Source organism: Typopeltis vanoorti, chromosome 18 (assembly GCF_054136105.1).
Source record: "Typopeltis vanoorti isolate ZY-2024b chromosome 18, IOZ_Tvanoo_1.0, whole genome shotgun sequence".
NCBI lineage: Eukaryota > Metazoa > Arthropoda > Arachnida > Uropygi > Thelyphonidae > Typopeltis > Typopeltis vanoorti.
In genome coordinates, this window is record NC_143566.1 from 20,067,173 (window position 1) to 20,092,208 (window position 25,036).

General features: G+C 37.5%; 1 protein-coding gene across 4 annotated transcripts in view; it reads right to left on the reverse strand.

Moving 5' to 3' along the window:
• The window catches only part of Gug (arginine-glutamic acid dipeptide repeats grunge), a 565,908-nt gene that overhangs the window by 409,057 nt on the left and 131,815 nt on the right, over positions 1-25,036 (reverse strand). For 3 of the 4 annotated variants that reach the window (XM_090408198.1, XM_090408199.1, XM_090408197.1), the window contains exon 3: positions 19,194-19,880. The exons of the other annotated variant lie outside the window; for it this stretch is intronic. In XM_090408198.1, the coding sequence (XP_090264324.1) occupies positions 19,194-19,524 (331 nt within the window). In that variant the 5' untranslated portion in view covers positions 19,525-19,880. The remainder of the gene's footprint in view (positions 1-19,193; positions 19,881-25,036) is intronic. 4 annotated transcript variants of the gene reach the window in all.

Consider the following 25,036-nt stretch of genomic DNA (forward strand, 5'->3'; position numbering starts at 1 on the left):
ATCGCCAAGGTAAAAGCCTCCGACAGCTTATATTTCTTAATCTACTTCTCCACTTTACCTGTTTTCGCGTGACAAAGCGGGCCGATTAATCTTTCTTTTTCGAACATCAATCTTCGTAACAGTCCGTCTGACGGCATTATAATGTGCTCCGCCACATCTTTGACTTCACTAACCCTTCGCCGAATCAATGCAAAAATTTGAAAGACTAAAACTTCACCGCAAGGCAGCAGATAAAAAAAAAAAAAGCCCTAATGGAACAAGTAGGACAACAGGACGTAGCAATGGTGTCGCCAAAGCTTTTAGCGTCAACTGCCTCCAAGTTCGAGGATAAACAGGCGAGAAAAAGTGATTAAGTTAGGTCACGAGATAGTCACGGGCATTAATAACAATCACACACGATAAAAGGACAAGGAAGGCGAACACAAAAGAAATGAGCTAAGGAAGAATAACAGAGAAAAGAAGTTGGCAGACAAACGAGATAAAATACTCGAGTTTTAAACATCTGCGCAAACACCAGTGCTAGAAGGGATTGGGGGATGTGGGTGGGGGAGGGATGCGAAAAATTTCGCTGCATGATTCTATGAATATCGTCCAATGAGTCTTCATCAACTATTATGATTGCTTATCTAGTGTGGTGTTGGACGCCCAATCAATTTTGAACTTTGTGTCATTGTCTGCCTCGTGCTTTATTGCTGGCTGTTAATTTGTTTCATGTCGACTAATGATGCCATCGCTCACTTTACGCTTGTATAGCTACTCCTCACTTGTGTATTCGCTGTTATTGCAACCACTATCTCGGTACGTCTCTTCTCAAATTGTATCCGCTTATAATTACGTCACAGAAGTGGTTCCTATGGTAACAACATGGACCATTATCAATGAATATTTGCGTCACTAACTTACACTAAAATTAAATAATAATGTAATCAATAGGAAAATATTTTTCAATGGCCAAAACAAGTAACTTTGAATACTTAACCATTGTAGTTTATTTAATCGAGAACAAGGTATGGAATTAGGATGGAATTAGGTAACTGGTGTTTCATTATTTTTTATTTTTTTTTTTTTACCGAATAGAAGATATAAAAGTTTATTCTAAAAATAGACGTCAGGTGAATTTTTAGGCCCAAAACGTCATTTATATAATTATTCCAATTCAATTCCAATAAAATTATTCCATAACTCTGTGCAAATGACAGAGGTCGCTCCTATCACTTGTAATGTGATAATATACAAGAATATTGCTTGCTTTCCGAACTTAAAATATTAATTTCACTCGTCATGTTGTTCTGTTCAGTAAGGTTAATTATATATTATCAATAAATAAATAACAGAAAGAATAATAATAAAATATTCATTACTGTTTTATTCCGATTAGGCTTAACAATTAGATAAAGAATTTGCCACTGAAATTTGAAAATTTTGAAAAAAAAAAAAAAAAAAATTGACCGCAACCAAAAGCTTAATACATCGTAAACCTTCGGTAGGAGCTCCCCCTGGTATTCTCAGTCTTTCCCCGAACCCAGTATATTTGCTTTTATTAGCATTTTTACATTGATAAGGAACCTGTACGTACACTCTCTCTTTATTGCTTAGTAGGCGCATACATTTTATTAAAGATGCATTACATGCAAAAATATTTCAGATTATTATAGATTTTTTCAGTGTCATTGCCCATAAAATTGGTGTTTTATAAATTTGCTGAATGTTTATCCATTTGATATGCCCCCTCCGATTATATATATATATTTCCGCTGCATTATTGAACGTATTTAGTAAACGTTGCAGGTCATTCATCTTCATTTTCTGCTAGTATAATCATAACATCAGCATATCCAATTAGTGGTAGTTTTTTTTTTGTCCATCTTTCATTATCTTTTGTACTTTTCTTAGTTCTCTGTATATTGTGTTTTATTTGATTCCTTGATGTATTTTCTAGTTTCATCTTTCCAATGCTAACTTATGGTCATTTCCTAGTCTGCTAATGTTGGAGCGCTTATATCGGTAATATTTTTCTAGTTTATGATTTCTCTATTAGTGATAATGCAATCAATTACAGATTACTCTCCTCTTGTATTCTCCCATGTTATTTTATATCGTATCTTATGATCATATAATGTATTATTTATTCTTAATTCATTATTCGTACAAAACTGTAACAGATTTATTCCATTTTCATTTATTATTTCTTCATGAAATCTTTGGAATGGAATCTCAAATTATTATTACATATTCGTTTTTATTTATTTTATCTATTACATTTTGCAGATCTTCATAAAATTCTATTTCCAGTTTTGGTTCTTCTTTATTATTTTATTATTTTTCATTATTATTTTTCTTAGTTTTAAATATAGTATTCTGCTTGATATTATTATATTCTTGTACTTGTTCTCTTATATCATTATGTATCATTATTCGAATTCCTTCAACTTCTCTTTCATTTTTTATACTCCGCTAGATATTAATATCAATACGTAACCTACATCGAGTTCGTTATTAGGATGGTTTTGCCTTTGACGTAACATACGGTAAGATTTATTACATTTCATCCACTTAGCTGAAACATTACCTGGATTATTGATATAAAATGAAACGTTAATATCGGATCTTGCATCACATCCAAGATACAGCAGTCAATTCTTCTAATACTTGTATGTTCAAAATTCTAAGCATATCTTTCAAAAGTTAAATACGAGGTATGGCTATTAAATAACGAGACTGGTTGCCAAAATGTGGTTTATTATTACAATTGTACAACTTAATTGTTATCCCCTTCAACATACTGCCCTCCTCTATCTATTCACCGTTGCATGCGAATTTTCCATTGTTGGGAGCAGAGCTGCAAGTCAGCAGGTGTTATCTGCTTCAGTAGCGCTGCCGTTTTCTCCTTTACCTAATCCACTGACTAAAAAGGGGTGCCCTTCAATACGGATTCAACTTTGGAAAAAGGTAAATAAAGAGACAATCGATGCACTGGAAAACTCCCACGTCACTGAGAATGAAAAAAAGCAACAATGAGCAAGTCAAAACGGAAGGCAATGCTGATCGTTTTTTTTTTTTTTCATATCAATGACGTGGTAATGGTTAAATTGGTACCAGAGGGCCAGATAGTTAACTAACATTATTTCATCTTATTTCCTCATCTCAGCCAAGCTGAGAGAAGGAAGTGAGGAAGAAGAGACCCGATCTATGGAAGAACAACGCTTGTATCATAGAACGATTACACGATTACGTGGTTTGTTAAATGGACTTGGCTCCCTTATAACTTTGTTGTCTAAGTCACCCATAATTCATCTGGTCTGTCTTCTCTTCGCATTTCGATTACTATGTTTATATCACTGAAAATCGCTACTCGATGTTTAAATGGATCTTCTAAAAATGTACATCACTACCCGCAGACAGAACTAATTTGAGAACCCTTAAACTAAGTCCGTCACACACTTAATATCACATCAACATGATATTAACACATTGAAATTTATGATTACATCTATCAGCCACGAATCCCAAATTAAATTTAATAATAAACTGATATCGACAATTACTCAAAGTTGCATGCGAAATGCTGCTAGCACCCTCTAGGTAATCTACATAATATTAAACTGTTCATCATAGAAACGTAATATGTGTTCAAGGTTAAACCACATTGCTTCTTCTGCTAATACAACGAATACAAAAGTAGGCTTAGCTAATCACTTTCGCTGGAACCAAAAGGAGAATAATTACCCACCTAAAACTTACAAAACTTGTAAAGATATAGTCAGGATACTTTGTCAGGCACATTGTATATAAACTAATCACTAATATATAATCTACTCTTTTTTTTTAACTGAATCTGGAATCACTAGAATACGAAAGCCATGTTGCATACAGCGCCCCCTGACTTAACTGGCATTTAACAGCGCTGTAAAATAATATGTGCTATTTTATTTAATTTTGGTTAGCTAATCAGTGGATTGAAATCTCAGCATTCAAAATACTAGATTAGACTGACTGAAAAAAGAATCTGCAACTTAAACATCTTGCGAAAGTCATTAGGCTTAATGAATGAACAAATACTGCAGTGAAAGATGGACTTTCGCTATTAACTATCATGACAAAGTGCCGTACGCGTGCAATGGAGTCAGAAGCACACCCCTAGGGGTTCCTAGGCGTAAACCTGGAAACGTACAGTTACTGGGAGAGGAGAACGATGCTTTGAGATGGTCACTAGTGTAGGCTGACGACTCCCTTAACGACTGTTTTTCCCTTCTTTCCCCAAACACCACTTGGGCGTAAATGGGTAGCGTACCTTTATTTCACTACGTGTAATTAGAATGCCATAGTCCGCCCACGAGTCAGAGTGTCTTTTTCATCTATAGGAGTTCGTGAAGGTGAAAGAACTGTGGGTAATGCGGAACTCCAAATTATCTTATAATTCGCGGATGGATGGAAAGAATTGATCAAGGTCTTCGCAGTATTGGAGATGTCGAATTGATGTACTCATGTCGTGTGTTTTTGGTTTCAAGTCAGAATTTCAAAGTCCCCGTATCGAGGGTTTAACATGTCACGTCTACTTTCAGGTTGCATCAGAGGTGGACCTGTTATCTGAATTTTGATCAGAAAGGATCGATGGAAAATATTAGTGCAGTATGGTGTAAACGTAAGTTGAAATGTGACGAAGCAAACTCAATGGATGCCATCAAAAGGTGTTCTTTTGCATCGTTAGACCTAAAACTTAAAATTCTTACTTAACCAAATTGCTATCCAGAAGTCTTTCCAAGTGAGGATCACCTCTTTCGACTTTCTCTGTCTCAAAAAAAAGTACATGAATGATGCACACTTAGTAGTATAAACAGGATCTAAGACATTTTCAATCTTTAGTCAACATTAAGCGGTTTATAGGCCGATTTAAAAATTAAAATAAAATTGGGAAAGCAAAAGACATTCAGTTTAAAAAGAATGTCAAACATTTGTACTTCTCTCGATCAGGCTTTTTTTTTTCCTTTTTTTTTTAAAGCCTTCATTTTTTGGTTTTTCCTCATCAAACTCCAAAGTGCTGCCTCGCAACTGATTTTTAAGTCTAGGGTTTTTAACATTGCTACGGAAGTGGTCAGATATGTCGGAAGGTCATTATTATCGCAAGCAAGTAATTAGCTCTAATGTCAAGGGAAAATTAATCTTTAATGATTCATTCATCCCCTTTCACATGGAACCTGACAAAAAAAAAAAAAAAAAAAAAAAGAGAGAGAGAGAGAGAGAGAGAAAGTAATTTTCTCATACTATCTTCATGATTTAAGCATTTCAATTTATGTCAGCGGAAGTCATTGTGAATTTAAATTAGCGAAGTACTAAAAGGAGAGAAGAACGAGGGTCGGAAACACCGTATTACTGCCTTTGGGGGATTAAAATGATGACTCTCCACCGCTTACCAGTCGATTTTCCCCCTCCTGAGGGGGGGGGGGGAGAGCAGGGAGAAAGTACGAACCACAGAAGACGTTTTTATGTTCGTGTCGGAGACGAGGCGAATATCGCGTAGCGGGGATAATGTTTTTAATGCTTCTGCTTTACCGCAGGTTTTTTCTTTTCTTTTTTTTTTTCATATTCAAATAAAGTGAGGAAAAGAGGAAAAAAAACACGTAAAATCCACTGCACATATTTTGATCATTCTACGGCGACACTTTCACCGCCCTCTAAACAATCTACTCCGTCGAATAAAAGGTATCCACGCAGCTAAGACGACAGACGCGGCTGCTGAAATGAGACCCGTTCAGGAAATGGTGGAATTTATTATTCCTGACCGGCCATCGGTTTACCGAGTGGCTAAACATTTCCGTCCCATTATAAGCGCATAATTAGACACGCATATAATCCATTACACGAATATAACACCTGCTGGCGTTTCTTTCAGAAGTAGGGGGAGTTTCCCGAAAGATATATATATATCTTTCGGGTAGATATATATATATATATATATATATATATATATATATTTATATATATAGTTTTGATTTCGATCGAATCCGACGAAAAATAAGCAAAATTCGAAATGGTGAAAAATTATGTTAATAAATGACATTAAATAAACCAATTCTGTAGTAAAAAAAAAAAAAAAAAAGCTTAAGATCGGTTGGTAGGACAATAAATGACGTCACTGTATTGTCACGTGAAGTAATCATTAAAGTTATCAGTTCGTTTGACACAATGTATTATCATGCAACAATTGTAAGTTACGTGTTCCAAACAGATCAAATAAGGAGAGTTGGTTATAGTTTAGTATTGCGATTTTTATTTTATTCTCATTAACATAACCATGTGATTTAAATGTCAATGAAATCAATCAACTAATAAGTCTGGTAGGAAATCGTAATTCCGATAAATGATGTAAAAAAAGGTAATGCAATAATCGCCCACGCAGTTTACTGATAAAAAAGAAAAACAAAATTTTAACTTCCCCCTCAAAAAAAAAAAAAAAAAACACTCGCGTATTTCATTCCTTTGAGTAGTTGAAAGGTCCCTGAGCCTATTTAAACCAAATGTCGACTAAGAAAGCTGGTAGACGTTTCTTATAAGAAAGTCGTGAGCGATCCCGGAACACAACCCTAACTGTCTGCATCTTTCAATGCATATTTTAAACTCCTGTCAGCGAGAAATTCCGACTCCTTGTCACTCCATATTTACATTCGACTGCAGTCGTTTTGCCTTCCAGCTAACCCACCGGAAGCAAGAAACGCAGTAAGATCTTTTTTTTTTTCTTATTATTTTTTGTGTGCTTCTGTCGCTTCCCCAGCTGTCACCACCAAGGAGAGGAAGTGAGATAGTTTAAGTTCGTGTTACTGAACTCCAGTGCCGCACTGGTTGTCACAAATGTTTGTTCTGCTAACACGTTACTGTCAAGAGGTTAGACTTGTCACAATTGTGACAACATCAGTCTGTGTCTCTTGGCGAACTCCGTACATCCTTGTGCAGCCTTCGCAAAAACTGCCAGATGAGAAACGGTTGGGTCCAATTGGAAGTACATACGTTTGTGTGGTTCCATAATGTCCTGCCACATCACCCCCTTAACATGACACAGAAACGCATCACCCAATAACACACTGCCGAAGGCTTCACCACCAGTGACTCATGCTAGAGCACGTTACCCAATCTCCACCATCGGCACAACGCAGTCACTTCTCTTCGCCCGACAAATGTTCCCATCTGTCTTTCTAGTGTAACCTCCTTGAGAGAAGTCGGTAACGTTGGAAAATGTTTACATTTGAAGTTATAACGCAGACGCAGTGCAATGCACGCTCACCATACTAAAATAGGAAGCTATTTCTCGTAATCTATTTGTTTGCTTGGTAATGCATCGCAAAGAATGTTCTAATTGAGTAATTTCCGTCCTGAAAATTGCCTAAATGGCGGTTAGTGTGATATGGTTCGTTGTTTCACCTGAAGATGTCGCTCAAAGGCTGATCGTGTAGATTGCACTAATGAAACATCACCAAGTAGAACATCAGACTATTTTCGCTTTAAATTAACATTAAAGTTTTCTCCATAATCTAAACAATTACAAACAGTTGATGATATTATTAATTGAATGCAACAATCGGTACTTTAATAAGCTAACAACTTAGCAAAATCTGCGCCTATTATTAAAGTAGCTAAATACAGCTCCCAATATAAAAATACCCGTTCTTTATTCCTAAACGAAGCCTGTTCAAGAAGAAGTCTATCGCTGCCAAATACACAGCGTAATAATAACATACTTTATACGCGGGTTTAATGGTAATACATAATAATTAATTACACGTTGCTATGCAGAAATAGAATATACGGTGCAGATGATGAGAAAGGGTCGGATGGCAAGGCCTGTCAGTTGTCTGCGGTATGAAAAGCAATAATTATACTATTTGAGGACAGTCCACTTCAAATCGGGACAAAGATCATTATTCCCCATCACACGATGGTTGCAGAAGTGTCGTGTCGTCAGGTTAATTGGGAATACACACACGAAGAAAGATTGATGGGGGAAGTGCTGGTTTGTCTGACTTGTAAGGCAGAATCCTATACGGTAGTCGCGCAAGAGGAAAATAAATTCAAGTTCTTTTACCTGGAAGACAATTTACATTCATAAATAAATATGTCAGTATGTTATAGGAGAGCACGGAAATATTATTTCGGCATCAGGAAAGTAAGGAGAATTTTCCAAGTTGTCACTGGTTTGGAGCATCGCGCTATTCATTAATCCGTTTCGGTTATTTCCTTTCTGTAGTTAAGTCCGCGTTGTCTTGATGGTAGCGTCTTCCGATGAAATTTCTAATGACAGAAATCATTGGGCAGTGCTGAATTAACAAATGCATACATGATTAATTAACATGCCATGATTACTTAACATTTAAAGAGAGTCGTGCCTGTCGAAGCACATGCTGTAGAAGAGGGGGAATATACACAGAGCTAGTCCAATGTTAAATAATCTTTTTGAAGCCTTAGAGTCCATTTTTTTCTCCTTGCGTTTATTTCGATCTCGTTAACTTCGTATAAAAATAAACAAAGGGGAGAGAGGGAAGGAGAAAATCGGTGAAAGAACTATTACTGAAAGGAAAGAAGAGGAGAATAATTGGAAAGAAAAATACCGGGCATTCCGATAAAACTAGCTGAACATTGAAAGCCGAGAAGACAAACAGTTAAAACCGGATTAAGTATAATGATAGCGAAGCGGACAAATACAGATTAAATTGGCCAATAAAAGGTTCGGTTACTGTTGACACAAAAGACAGCATAACCAGAGAAGGAAAAAGAGTGAAATTGGCCAGGAAACGAGCGACATTGTATACAATGTGATTGTTGTGCGTGATTTAACATCGTCTGCATTGTGTGTACGTCAGCAATCTTGTTTGTTCTACACCCAACTTAGACACCATTTCCATCATTGGAGATAACGTTTTGCTTTCTGAAATGTTAACAGCTTATTAGATTTACTGTTAGAGTGTTTGCTTGTTATCATGACGTTCACTCGGTACTGTATGATCATTGCTTTGTTTGTACTACTGATTCGTTCCAACACTGACCTGCATATTAAGTTACTTATTGTTATTTTACTCAATGTTTGAAGAATCAGCAGTGTCCAATGTCAATAAATAACATAAAAATAGAAGGCTGTGCGTGTTGAGAACAAAGAAAGAATGTGCTAATGTTACTCATCTGCTGTAAGTCGTAGTTCGTGGGGGGAAAGTGGATATGAAAAAACCACTGGAGGAAGTTTGTTGAAAAAACCATTGAGGAAACCTACGGAGGAAGGGCCTCCGTAGCTCAGTTGGTATAAACGAAGCCCTTTGGTCGGAAAGACCTGGGTCCGATTCCCGTCAGTGATATAAGGAACCTTTATCTGGACTCTTTCGCCGAAAGGTGAGTTAGCCTTTCTCATACGAAAGTAGGGTTTTTTCCCACCAAGAAACAAGCCGTTTTAGGGTTTTTTTTAACTTTTGATATAAGATGAATCGTGAAGATTCATACACACCCATTTAATCAATATAAATAAAATAAATATAAAAATATTGTTTGAAATGCGTCATTTCTCCCAAAATGCTACGAATGAGATCCAAATCTGGGGTAACCCGGCACATTTTAGTCCAGAAATTCTGTTCAAGTCAGATCAACATGTACACTGCTGTTATCAGACACTAAAATAACGAAAGATAAGTTCTTGCATTTCATACAAAGTATCTGAACGTCCGAGAGCCTCCGTAGCTCAGTCGGTATAAATGAAGCCCTTTGGTCGGAAAGACTTGGGTTCGATTCCCGTCAGTGATGTGAGGACCCTTTATCTAGTCTCTTTCGCCGACAGGTGAGTTAGCCTTTCTCATAAGAAAGCAGGGTTTTTTTCACCAGGAAACTTGGGTTTTTTGTCCCCCAGAACAGGCAAACAGACCCCGTGAACACACATGGATTGCAGTCATTAATACATCTCACCCATATGCCGGTCCCGCGCCCCAATTAAATTGAGGGGTAATGGTGAACTACCCTGTAAAAATCTCACCAGGAATACTTTGTGAGCAATGCCTACAAAGTCACCTACGGCTGAAAGGGAAAACCAGGAGCAGGATCTGAACGTCCTTTGCGATCGACCGCGAATGATTTTGAAGCTCTCCCCAACTATCAATAGAGACCTTGTTATCTTATACTACTACTAGAGAACTGTGGTTAAAAATAAAATTTTAAATACCTATATGTAATTGATCAATACTTGCAATAGCTTTTAATCTAAACCAGATATCGTCTTCTAATCTTTGGCCACTGCCACTTTAATACCAATAAGGCAGATTTTCTATTGCTATTAGGAGAATGGAATGCAAAAAGTAGGAGAAAAAGAAAAACGAAGCACCCTCAGGAAAATTTGATTTAAAATTGAAGCAGGAGAAAAGTTGTTGGAATTTTCTGTCAAGAGTAATTTCTCTATTGCCACTTACTTTCAACGACATAAAAGAAGTTGGGTGCATTGACTTCGCTAAGAGGCGAATAGATAAATCAGAGAGATTATACTGTTGGCAAGAGAGAATGGAGAAGTGCTGTCATAGCGACAAAAACAATACCTGGTGCAGACTGCGGAACAGATCATGAATTACTGAAGTTAAATTGAAATTAAGGACTATAAAGAAATAAAAGAATGTATCAGATTTGATTTAAATCATTTAAATGAAGCATTTTTGATTTCAAGAAGTTGGTAAGAAGATAAACAGTTTGGATAAGACAAGAAAAGAATTAGAACTGTTGGAAGAAACAAAATATACAGTAATAGAAGAGACAAAGAAGATTCTCATTAAATATTAACGAGATAGAAAGATGGTAAATAGCTGTCAGAAGAGGCTGTTTAAGTAGCAGAAGAAATAAGAAAAAGGAAACAGAGTTGAATGCAGATTTTCGGAGACAGTCTAGGAAAGATAAAGAAAACAACCAAACAAAAGGTGTAACGAAATAGAAGAAAGTAACGTAACAGGAAAAACAAAAGATTTGTTTAGAAAAATAAATTAAGTTACGGAAAAGTAGCCTTAGATTGGAGTAGTAAAAAGTAATTCGAGAAAAAAAAGTTTGATGGAAGAAGTGAAAAAAAAAAAAAAAACGATGGAAGCAGAATGCAAAGAATTTATACACGATCTGATATTGTAGGAGAATTAGTTCAGAAATGATAATAAAAAAATAAATAGATGTGGGCATTGGAACAGAGGTCAAAAAGAAAATTTCCTGGAACTGACACTCCATCAGCTCATCCTCATGGGGGAAACTAAGGAAGATCTGGAGCGGTTGATTGTGTGAGTTAGGAGACAAACCACTGTCTTTATCGCCTCTTGTTTTTTAATTATTCTATTGACTTCAAATGCATTTCATGAAATATCCACAGGGAGCAAACAAGGTGGTGGCTTAATAAATTTCGTAATGTAGCCCCAGTTAGATTTCGCAGATGTTTTTAAGGGACCTCACGATATTTTTTTCCGTAATAACAAACCAACATGGAAATGACTGAGGGAATGATATAAACAGAGTTCATTTAAAAACAAATATGTTGTCCAGTTTTAGTTCGTTTGTGAAATACGATTTGTAGGTCATTATTATATGAAGGTCACAAAGGCACATCAAGGGCCGAATCAGTCTTCAAACCCGGAACTACAATCTGATCATTAAAAACGACTGTCTCCACTGTTTAAACATTCCGAACTTCCTAAATGAAACGCAAGTCACTCCTTTTATCCTAACGATGTAACAGAAATACCGCGAGGGTTGTGCGACCAAGGTCGGCTGAAGGCGGTAAAAACATCATTTGGGATAAAGTAATGGCCGTAACGACCTGCAAAAATAACTTTTTTTTTCATGGGTGGAGAAAATAGAAAAACAAAAATACCTTGAAAAAAGAAAGTCTTTTTCGCACAACACAGATGCAAATAAAGATAATCGGATACTTGCGTCAAAATTACCGAGGCACGCAGGCAAACGTAAAGCCAGCGCTGAGACTCCACTATAATTACGAGCTTGCATTTAATTGCCCGATTTATGTAAAGATTTTAAGCAATTATTACTTAATGTTACTCCTCCAATGTTAAACAGGAAGCTTTCAGGTGCGCGCATGCGCTTTACATTTACATAGGTTCGTTATGAAAACAGCATGATATGTTGGTTACCAAACTACTTTCACTCTTAAATTACTAGTGCTACTACACAATTTACGTAACTAATTTATATCCTCTTGAAATGCTTTATATAAAATGCAAATTTTAATTTTATTATGACGCTACGTTAAATAAATAAATATTTTTTGTGAGATCTGGCGCGAGGTTGTACAGTGGTGTTTATTTTTTAATTTATTACATTACATTTAGGTCTCGTCACAATCGAGGGGAAAAAAAATTGTGGAGGGAGGATGCACGTTGATTTCAACAACCTTTTATGTCTTTTGTGAATATATAAAAAAATGACGTGTTATTGCCTGATTTCAGAGAGAGGGAAAGTCGCTTGGCCTCTGAAATATTCATGCTATCGACAACACATAAAGGTACTACAAAAAATGTTATCCGTGGACAACTATCCGGAGGTTTAAAAAAAAAAAAAAAAAAAAAAAACTAAAGCCACAAAAAAAAAAAAAGAACACATTCATGAATTACAAATATCTGTTCATGGTACTTGTCAGACAAGAAATGAAAAACCAAAATGGACTGAATATAATATTAAATTGTTCCTTACATTGAAATGTTCCATGAAAACATTCGTGGAATCTTAGATGGAATTTGTTTCAGAAGACTTGTATTTTCAAAAAGGACCAATCAGTTAACAGTGAAGCAAATTCTTGACTGTAATCATTTTGAAGTACTGATTTATATTCTTTATATTTTAAAATTACATTATTATAACACATAATAATGCTAAAATAATACGTTGATACAATGTCTAAAAGTTGTAATTAATATTATATTTTTAAATGTTTTTTTTTTTTTTTTAAAGTATGGTTAAATAGTGTCTACGGGAATCTAAATTTTTAATTAAATTCAGCTCTGATAACAGGAATTATTCTTCCAAACTAAATCGTATCTTTCCCACTAATCTATGACTTAAAATTACGGATTTAAGCTCTGGATACACGGTAAAACTCCTATTGACTAATATCCCTTCTCCGAAGACGTTCACGTATGAAAAGAAAAATAATTCACAGGGACTTTTTTCTGAACTGCAGTCTAAAAACCAAAAACAATCCCGAATTTGGGTAAGCTTCCTCAAGCGTATCATCTTTAAATGTAGTACTTTCCTTTCTAATGAATGTGTCAAGAATATATTTCTTATAAATTTAATTGATTATATAAAGACAAATCAGGGAACTGATTTACGCTAACGATGATATTAGATCCTATTCAGAAACTCATCGCTAGTAAAAGACAAATTTTAATCCATCATTAAGCAATTAAAAACACGACTTAAAAACATTGGTTCAATTGTCATTATTTATGTTTTTATAATTTGCCATTTGCAGTGTTTCTTAGTCCTTTTTTATAACTCGATTTGGCTATCCATACACCTCATTTCATGGGTGTAGATTTAAATTAGGAGAAACATGAAGTAAATAGTAAACAGAGTGTTTGCTGAGCCAAATTCATGGAGCATTTCACCTATTTCCTGTGCACACCAAAGCTGCAGCAGTAGCCAATCCCCTGCTATTCACAATCCCTGCTGGCACACAATAGCATCAAGCTAGTTGACCTGGAAGACTCCTCAGATTTATCATTACCATTAAGTCTGTAGAATAACCGCACTGAGGCTTTACTATCGATGAAATGATGGTCTGTTTGATATCCCAATGAAATGACACTGACTGAAGAAGCGTAAAATAGAAAAACCTAACTTTATTCTGGAGTTCCAATATTTTTTTGGCCACTTAAAATTCCGACACTAACATGAATGTACAAGCGTCATCTACGGAATTCGGACCTTTTCGAGCAATAAAACTGCGAAAATTTTCAAGATCTCTTTCTTTAAAAATACTTCTTGGCAGCAGAGTGTCGAAAAGTCGTGTCCAAAATTGTGCACACGAATAAGAAGCTAAGTCCATTATGCCAAGCTGAGCAGTGTGGCATCTTAACCCAATGTGGTGCCGCCATTGCTGATTACAAAGCTGATTGCATCACTTACACATCTAGGGTCACTCCTACCCTACCGCATATTTCACAGCATCCATGAAATATTGACGAGTACCACCGTTGAAAAATGTACAAAAGAAATAAATTAATTGTTATCTGTATATAAAGGTTTTATTTCCTTCGAAAAGATAGGTGAGACAGATTATAAAATCAGGGTATCTCAATTTTTCAAAATCGCTATATATATAATTTCTTTCCAGCTCCAATACGTGCGACTTTCTCTTCACATATAACTAAGCACTGCTCTTTTAAACATAGAAATAAAAAATAACACCAGCCAGACTGGTTATCACCAACTAAATCGTTGTCACTCACATTTCAGAACATTTATGAAAAATCAAATTCTTCCTATTTGCAAAGCACCAGATATAAAAACCGATTATCAGATTATTGCAGTGAGAGACGGCGAGTTCTGTTTCAATGAAACAGTCGCTTGCGCGATGGGCACACAACATGCACGTGTGGTGGGCAGCAATGATAGCAGCACATCGGGTCACGATCCAACACAGTTTTGGCTTGGCATAATGGAAGTAGCTTCTTATCTGCTGTGCGCAATTCTGGGTACAGATAACTTTCCTTTTCTTGTGAAAAGTGTCTTATCTTGACTCCTTTTCACCGTCTTATTAATCTCTTTTGTACACATTTGACTGTGATATCCATTAATTAGTAGATGGTGCACAACGGGAATAGTACAATTGCCCATTGTGGAGTAACCCATTATGTGGAGGCTGCCATTCTTTTCGACGATCTCCTACTAATGAAGCGATACGCCTACCGTATAGCTGACGGCTACAAAAAAAAAAAAAAAAAAAAAAAAAAGCGGAGCTCATATTTCCAAAATTTAAGCGCTAATATTTCAACTCGCACATCTTTATTTTAAGAAGACAGCCAGCTAGAAGGGAAACGAGATTATAATAATTGATCCGGGAGTGGCTGCAGAATTATAATAATTGATCTACGCACTGACAGCTTAACCACTTCCATCCAGCCGAGAATGAAGGGGTTAACGAGACAGTTGGGGTACTCCGTCGACGTACGGCATGCATTTATCTTGCCCGATACAGGTGCAAGTTGCTCCTGCTAAAAATACAGGCCCGTAATAACACGGCTCTGTGACGTGCTCTACTCCGAGCAGCACGTGATCTGACGGAGAAACCGCGTGAAGTGGAGAAATAACCGCCAGTTTAAATATAGACAAAATTTTATCGACTTCAAAATGCCTTCTAGCACGCACCAACGTTATAGTTGCGTTCGGAATGGCGTATGTGTGTCTACTACAGACGCCGGTGCCCTTCGCGGCTTGTAAACAGAGCCACAGATAGGCTCCAACACAAACAGATGCGTGTGACTGATATCGCCAACCGTTAAGAATGTGATGAAGATGTAATTAGTAGAAATGCTCGCCTGTAGGTAACTACACAGAGCTTGGTTTAAAAGTCAAGCAAATAAGCATCAAAATCACGGGATACTTCCTGCGCTCATTTCCTAATGGAGTTAATAATCAACAACATCCTTCAGCTAACCAGTGTGTGCCATATGGTTCCATTTCTCTTCTCAGTTTCCTTGAAAAAAAAAAAAAAATATTAGTGAGGGCATCTTTTGGAGAACCGGAAGTGACGTCAGTTTTGTCTAAGCAACAGCAGGTGGTGCTTTTTATCCCTTAAAAGAGAGAATATTAAGTGACCTGCATACTTAATCTCCATGTCAGATGACCCATATTGTCCAAGAGAATGACTTAATTGTGTCGCTAAACAGTGGCCCTTCGAGCCACTTTCGGCGAGTTCAACATTGATTTTACAATCGGCAAAAAGTGGCGAAAAATACTCAGCAATTCATTGCAGCTAAATATTTTTAGACGTGAGTTTCTGCTACGTATTAATAAAAGCGATACATTACTTTTAGTAACTATTTGACTAAAATATTTGATCTGATTTGCATCTTTTAATAGACCAAAGGTCCATTCAAACTCCATCTAAAGGAGATCTCACTTGTGATGGCATACAAAGACAAACACCCAACAATCTAATTAACTATAATGAATTAACATCTGCAACAATATTACTGGCTAGATGAGTAAAGCAATTATGCTTTTCATATTCCTCTTTGTCTGTGTAAGGAAACATGGGGGGGGGAGTGTTAGCTTTAGGCTTGCCCTTTGGGGGATGTGGGGCTAGCTGTATTCAGTTTGAAGTAGAATTGTCTTGGGTCTTTTGTGTTCACAGTGGTCGATTTCATTGTAGTTGGCAGCTTGTCTGGTTAGTGGGTTTGGGTGTCTGCTTGCCTTTGAGAAGAACTTTTCAGCTAGGTCATGTATGGAATTCTGGTCTCTCGGTGAACTGGGTGTTTCTAAAAAAATCATGGGGCGTCTAGAATCATCCACCAGCACTTATTCTGTATTAGTTGCAATTTTATATTTGATTTAGAGGTATGTCCATACTGGGAGGCGTATGTGATTACAGCCGCAGTAGTGAGCTATGGAAATTTTAAAAAAGGGCTCGCACAGTCGAGCGCAAAAAAAAAAAAAAGCCATATTTCACACACAAAAACTTTTATTAAAGAAGAGTAAAGATGGCGCATGTGCTTATTTTATTTTCAAACTTGGGAGCATTCGTCACAGAGGAGTTGAAACAATAATTCCAAATAATCTATGCACTGCCGAATAGACTAATTTTTGTTAGGTTACCGTATGAGTTTGTCGCTTAATATGTTTCAAAAAAAAAAAAAAATTTTTTTTTGAAAAAATAAAAAAAGTAAACAAGAACAAGGGGTTCACAAATTTGAGAAAAATTTAACAAAGGGCTCGCGCAAGTCCCTTATAGCTGACCACTGATTACGGAGCATATCACCATCTGGTATAATAGTAGCTTGTTTCGTGTATCTAGTTTGCTGCGACGGTTAATCATGGGGTAGAGTTGAGCTACAGCTCTGGACGTCTTTGCGCCTATAAGTTTGATGTGGCTGTTAAATTGAAGTCTTTTGTCGAGTTGTACTCCGAGATATTTGGTTTCTGTCCGCCATGGGATCTTTTCTCCGAAGAACTGGATGTCTTCTTTGATGGGTGCTAGCTTTCTGGAGAATAGAGGGTTTACTATGGATCCTCCAGTCTGAGACGTCCCCACCTGCCAATCTTGCGAGACGTCGGATTGGCAAGTGGGGAGACGAAGAGATCTTGCTGGTATTGTCGTCTGGTAGGGCTGTGATGGTTGTCCTCGATGTAGATTGCGAATAGAGGTGGACCAGCAGGGAGCACTGTGGAATTCCTGCTAGGATAATGGCCTGGTTGAAACTGTGCCGTTGATTTTTCTCTGCATGGTATGATTTCATTAATCTTATTTGATTGGTTGGCATGTTTGCTTTTATGAGTTTATAGAGGAGGCCTTGGTGTCAGATCTTGTCAAAGGTCGTAGCGACGTCTAGAAATACCGCGCTGGTGTACTGTTTCAGCTGTATCCTGTTATGATGTATTATACTAGTTGGTTGATTTGCTGAACTCTGTTATGCTCTCGTCGGAAGCCGAAATGATCATTTGGTATGATTCCTAGTTTATCTGTTGTTTCTTGTAACCTTGCGAGAATGAATTTTTCCATGACTTTTCCTAGGTTAGATAGCAGACTGGTGAGGCAGTAACTTTGGGAGAGCTGGAAATAGTTGCCTGCTTTTTTTTTTTTTATGGGTATGATGTCGGCGGTTTTTTTCCATGCTGTGGGAAAGTACAGTAGTGTATCCTTAAGATTGCGTTTGTTATATTAACGAAGTGCACTATAGCCTTTCGTGGGAGTAGCTTTATGATTTTGTTGGTGAGTCCAGCTGGATCTGGTGTTTTTTGAGTTAACATCTGATAGTCAACTGTAGAACTTAATATAATAATGATAATCACAAAATTATCCGAATTATTTCATTGTGGATATTGTAAAGTAAAACAGTACAATAGAGAGAATTATAGAGTCATATTTTATAGGAATATTTTACTGGAATGGCCTTGGCTTGCACTACTTAAATCACAAAACCTCAGGTAAATTTCAATTTCTTTCTATATTTGCTTATAAAATATGAATGGGTCTATAATATTCTCCATTGTAACATATGGCTCATTCTCTCTATCTTTGTTTTATGAGAAGTAACTATAAATGTTCTTAGAAATGAATTAAATTCCAATAGCATAATTCAAGGACGCTTTAACATTTATACAAAATTTGTAGGTATTTGCTCTGCAATAAGCATGAAAACACACGGTGGATGTATAAGTATTGCTTTAAACAGTTGGTAGAGACATTAGGCTGCGATTATGTTGTTTAAATACGATATTAAGGCCACTGGGTTTGTAGGCATACTTAACTGCTCATATGTCAGCTGATTGTAGGTCAACATGATGTATGGAACGTAAATTCAGATTGCGATGCGAGATAAAGGTTTACATAACAAGAATATTTACTTGCTCTATATCGATGGAATGAACGTCTCATTTACCGTGTTAATTCTAATCAATATTATCAGGCAAACGTCACTGTAAATCACGATTGCAAAATAAAATAATCAGAAGAAAGTTGCTATGAATTGTGCTAAGCTTTGGATAAAAAAAAGAAGCCGGTTGATCCAACGACTTCCATTTGGATTCCGAAAACTTAAGGGGGAAAGATTAGCTTGAATTAAGCGAATATATTCCTGTTTAGATCAACTTAGTCTCTTTTGAAGCTACAATACTACTGACGGGAAATTGGGGGCTGATATGTCAAATATCTTATTTGTATAATTATTTTACTTGAAATTAGATACTTTTTTTAAAGTTTAGATACGGCAATTTGATATTGTGGAATCTCAAAATATTTTTAATTGATTTTTTTCTAAAAATATTAAATTGAAAGACAATTTACTTGCGTTAAGTTTGACTATCATAGTAATTACTGAAATGACAAAATTAGCACTAAAATGGAAATAAATTTTAAAGGTAAAAAAAAATGGATGCATTTCTTTGTATTTGTAACGTGACCTGAGGGAGGAGTTCTGACCCCTCTTCTGAATAGGGAAGTGCTAAGAGACAAGAAGATATCAACTCACCTCCTGTTCGATATTCCACGCGGTCATTGTAGCAGAAGTAGCTGACGTACTGTTGATCCTTGATGGACCTCACGACTCGGCCTCGAATTAATCCACCCCTCCGACTGAGCGAAGTGCACGCAACCTCCTCCGCAGTAGTCCCTTCTTCAAGTGGCGGCACAGACGAATGTTGCGGAACACTCTTCTTCAACTTCTTGTTTCTATCCTTGACGGGTTTCTCTTTTTCTCCGGACACGTTTCCTCCTTTCGAGTTCGTTTTATCCTCGGCGTTTTCGTCATCCTCCCGGCACGCGCCAGTTTCCTTACCTGGTAGCGAATCACTATCTGCCATGACAGGTGTTGGGATCGCGACGCACCTTCATCACCACTCGAACCGCATAGAGCACGTACGGTAATGGTCCGAACCGGTCACGTTCGCTTCCACCGTGCAATTAAGAAGGCAAACGAAAGCGCGCGCGCGCACGCACACACACACACGCACAATTTTTTTTTTCTTCTTTCTTTCTTTCCACTACGATTTCCTCTGTAATCTATTGGCAATGCACACCCGGCTGTAGACACACGTGACCTCCGTTCGCATGGGCATCACCGACCAGCCCTCGGGACCCCTTTAACGAGCCACTCACGTGTCCCGACTGTAGTGTCGTCGAGGTCACCAGAAATCCGACAAAAGAACGGGAGAAAAACCTGCAAAGAGAGAGGGGAAAATCATGTAACTGATGTGTGGCACGTAATTAGGGGGTAGAATGCATAAGGTAATCCAAATCCCCCCCCCAACAGTCGACTGACATTATCTTTTATGAAGAGGGAGAACGCGCACCAAGTCCTCCGTTCGTACACTCGCTACCACACTTAATTATGGGTAACCACTGCTATGAGCCCGCAACAAAAGACTGCTGTCATTTCGGAAGTGGGCTGAACGCGCTACGTGAGGGGGGACTTGCAATTATGAGTCCTTCCCCCTTTCTATTACCAAAACAGCTACATGACAGAAGAAACTGGACACTTAGTAAGTGTTTATAGAATTGCAAGAAGCGAAAGGATAAAAGTCGACAACTTTTGCAAAACTAAAACTACAACTTCGCACTCCTACGATTGCTTTTATTCTGTTGAGTCCGAGAGTATTTTTGTCGATGTGTGCTTATTGCAATCTCACGCTCTTCGGCGACTTATTTGACAAGTTTTATGAAAATGAATATTAGAAAGTGTTTGGTACATGAACAGGGCTTTTCATCTGTGAGTTGGGTTTTTAACGGAGGTGGAAAGGTTTTTAATCCCCTAAACACGGGATTTTCTCCGAAAAAAAAAAACAGGCTGGCCAGAAGAATACACACAATTATAATGGGATCAGTTTAATGAAAAAATTAGGCAAAACAAAATTATCGTTTATTATTTGTACAGATTTGTCTTCGTAACCACATTCTATATGTTTCCAATGTGTGATCACACTTGTTTGCGTCCTGCCCCTTCTTACGCAAGTAAAACTACGCAAATTGAAGATCTTGTCTCCCGAGAAAAACGATATTTCTCAGCTACCAAATACAAAGGGGGGGGGGGGACTGGCAATCATCCAATTATGCATGACCAATTCAAGTTCACAAATTATGTGCTGCTCCTGGGAGTTCGGCAGAATTTGTGAAATCATGTTGTGACAACAGCAAAACGTGTCTAAATTTGCAAGCGTTTGAATGATCACGCTACTTAATAAAATATTAGCCTGATTCCATTGCAAACCTTTATATTGAAAAGCAGTGGAATCTTTCCCTCAACACGATCCTCTTCTCATTATGCCGTTGCCACCCTTCAGTCTCGATGTAGGACCCAATAATATTAATGGCAATTGGACCACTTGTTAATTTTATAATAAGTACCATTGTGGCTTATTAAGGTCGAACTAACAGTTGCATGTATATGTGCAAACACACGACACAATTAAATAGCACGCCTTTCCCATACCGAACGAACCAACATAAATGAATAAGAATGAGCTGTTACGGTGCTGCCCTCTAGGTTTCCGAAACGGGTTCTTATGGGAAATAAATAAATTTAATTGACTTCGAGATAAAGCAAATTTTGGACACTTCTCTCGTGTTCTTTCGGCTCTAATGAAAAACAGGAAATAATGAAGATGATCGCGATGCCAGAGGAAGGGCTTCATGGTAGACTATCTCTCTAAAATCCTGTGTAAATGTGTTCTTATAACATAAAGTGAAATAAAAGTGCCACATATTTAAATTGCATTTACCTTCGGTGCTGAAGACCACTTAAATGAATTGTATAATTTTTGTGTTGAAAATAACTGGCAGATATCGAAATTAACTTGAGATGAAACTTAAACCGTTTTAAAATTCTTGAAAGGCAGACATCTTTCTAGAATACAAAGGAAGAGACATTTTGAAAATTTCATAGAGTAATGTTTTTATTTAAATTTTAATACCGACAACATCCCTTCCTTACCCCCCACCCCACCAAGCAAGCAACGGTTACGATGAGATAATAATTGAGGTCGTCAAATGTCAATCGCGGACAATCGAGTGCTTTGTGTGAGACAAGCCCGTCCGTCTGGGTGTTTATTTAGTAAGCAATTCATCCGGCAGGTTGCAGCTATCAGGAACGCAACGAATATTCCAATACGCCCCCCCCCCCACACACACACACCACACTCCTCCGCTAGATCCCCATTACGTTCCCCGACACTCCTAATATGTGGCTATTTGTTTTGTGTATTGCAAAGAGGGGAGGAAAATGGATTCTTAGTTCACGAGGAGCTTCCATAAAAATCAACGAGCACACAGATAGACAGACAGTATAATAAAATTACCCCGTCACCCCCCTTCCTCCCTCCCCTCAAGTGAGAACGTGCCTCTCGAACACAAATACAGCGCGGAGCTGTAACTGCAGTTATTATTACGTTCGGAGCAACCGTTGTTCAAGATTGTGCCAAGCGGAGAGACCGACGGGAACGATAACATCAATAACCAAGAAAGGCTGCTTCAATAACCTCGCAGTCTCACGGAGTCGAGACAGCAGGCGACCAAGCCGCAGCGGCCGTCGGTCACGGATGAAGCTCTCTCAAAACTGTAACGCCGCGGTATTAGAGGACAGATTGGGTATCTGCGGAGGGGGAGCGGCCCCTAGGGAGCCAGCAGGTGAAAAACGGACTGTCCGCTTCCCCTCGCACGGTAGTAAAGACACACCAGGGTTCACAGTGCTCTCCCCGCCCCTTTCCTACTAGATGCTAACCGATTTCCCTCAGGAATAAAACTAACACATCCTAAATGTGTGAGGTGTTTAAATCATTAACAGACTTTTGTTGTTGTGATTACAGCGTTTTTTTTTATTTTTATTATTATTTATTTCGTTTTACAGTCAAATAATAAGCGCCACGGCATTCGATCGCTATTATTATTATTATTCATTTTGCTTGTACTAAACGTGGTGTTACACGTCTTGTGATCTCTTGTTTGCGAGTCAAAGTTTAAAAATAATAAATAAAATAAAGAGATCTCAGCTTGCTAATTAATACCTACAAACACGAAATCTTCTTTCATTTTTTTTAAAGAAAACAGCGACTTCACTCCTTCCTCAGAATCAAGCACAGCTTATCAGTGCTTCGTAATCGCCTTAAAAAGAGACTTCCGAAGTCAGTTAACTTCACACTTTGTGACATTTGTTTGTAAGTGACAAGATGGACAGACACAATGACAGTTTTACCAAAAAGACTTTTCAGATTTAGCCGTAGCGAGCGGTCTATTCCCCCACCTCCCATACAAGATCAAGTAAACAAAAGACAGATATTGATCTTACACTTATAGTAGAGTTGTCCACGTTGTTTAAAGATTAAGGCCTACTTCTTTGGTGATAAACCAGCTTTTATCACCGATGAAAGAGCATGAAAGACTGATGGGATTGAGAAAGAGTCCTACATTAAGAGATTGTTGACATCACTCGAATAATAATGATCTCGTGTATAAAGAGATAAAAAAAAATAAAGCTTTATTTTCTTTATTCTTCATTATTTTCAAAACGATGGTCCTTTAGGAGGACTTTTCAACGGAAGGTGACAATAGATATACGAATAGGTGATAGTATGCTAAAACATATGATAATCACCTTAAAGGAATTGAGGTAGAAACATGTAACTTAACACATTATTCCAGATATTCAACACGAAGTGTTATACGCTTGTTACAATGCTGCTGCATCATTTGCAATCTTCTGAGACAAAAGTCTTTTCGTTGTTATATTTTGGTATATTTTTGTTCTATGTGTTTGAAACACGCAGTATGTACGTATAGATATCTACGTGTCACGAAGGAATTTCAGTGCTTCGATTTGTTATGAAAATACTCGCAATAAATAATGTAGACGACACCGAACAAAACATATTCCATAACACAGACACATAAACATACATACGCAGTCATATACATAAACTCGATTGAAATAGAGCGGCCTCTCTCGTTAAGAGGCTTAACCTCTTTCTCAAATTTCTCTGTTTTCTGGCAATAGAAAGACTGCTAATTACGACTGGTGTCTTATTTAACTACAATTAAACCAGTGCTCCTTTACTGCTTAATCCTTTCCGATTATATATTAAGTGCTAAAATGGACTCTGCTTTCGTCTCGATATCGGCTAATGAGTAGAGAGGAGCGAAATTAAATATCTGTTATGAAGAAAGATCGCTCATGAATAGAGGGAAGAGTTCTCTTTACTCTATACATCCACCCATTTGTAGAAACTCTTCGCTGAATTTTCAGGAACTATCTCTTGAATTCTTTCTCTTCTTCCTTCCTCGGTTGAACTGAATTATAGATTGGAAGTCTCATAAACACTCCAGTATAGTTGCTGCGATAAGCAGAGAGTTTCAAGATAACCTCCTCCTTAGCAGTTCGTTTCCAAACGTTTTCGAAAAGGAATGTGACTTGCATTGGCGCTCGAGTCATTTTTTGTCTTGCATTATAATTTCAAGTTCTCTTTTTCTTAGAAACTCAAACTAATTCGCTGCTATTAAAATGGAGACATTGGGGCAAGCGGGCAATGTCAGCCTTGATTGATGCCAGGCCTATCAGGTGCGCAAGTTTTTTGTCAAATGTATACATGATCAGTGATATACAAGATTCCTTTTAAATAGTAGAAGCGAGATCATTCCACTTGATCTCACAGCTAATTCTAACGTAACCCTAACTTAAAAAACCTCAGAGTGTTAAGCTCCCAGCCCGAAATGTCGATGAAAACTAACAAGAATGATTTCGCCTCTCTATGACAACGCCAGTAAAATGGCAGCTATTAAAATATTTGAAAGGCAATATCACCACCAGAAGAGATGGAATTTTCATCAGCGCCACCTATGAAGGAGATGGATTGATCGGATTATTCAGTTATCTGCGGTAGTAACACCATTACAAGATAGCCAGCGTAATAAATCCACAAGGAAGTCTTGATTAATCTTCCATGCGTACAGGCCCATTTTATTCACTTCTTTCCCTCCTCCTTGTGGTAATATGGACGAGCTAGTTCATGTTTACTAATAAGTTCATCCTTCAATGTGTCCGACCCTTATCCATTTATATGGTCGAGATCAGCACACTTAGAAAGCTGGCGTTTCTTTTGTGTTTCTTGGCAAGGCGGCCTTCTTACAACCAACCGATGACGCCAGACTGTTCTTTCGTTTTGATGGATCTGATGTGTCCTCCTCCGCTCTTTGCAGCGTTCTTTCTTTGTCCGCGGTGGTTTCAGTTGTTATCATTCTGAGTAGTTGAACTATGATCCGAGATTAATGGCCATGCCACAGCTGCCAAGTCCTTTGCCGACACCAATCAACTGTGTGTATTTATTTCCT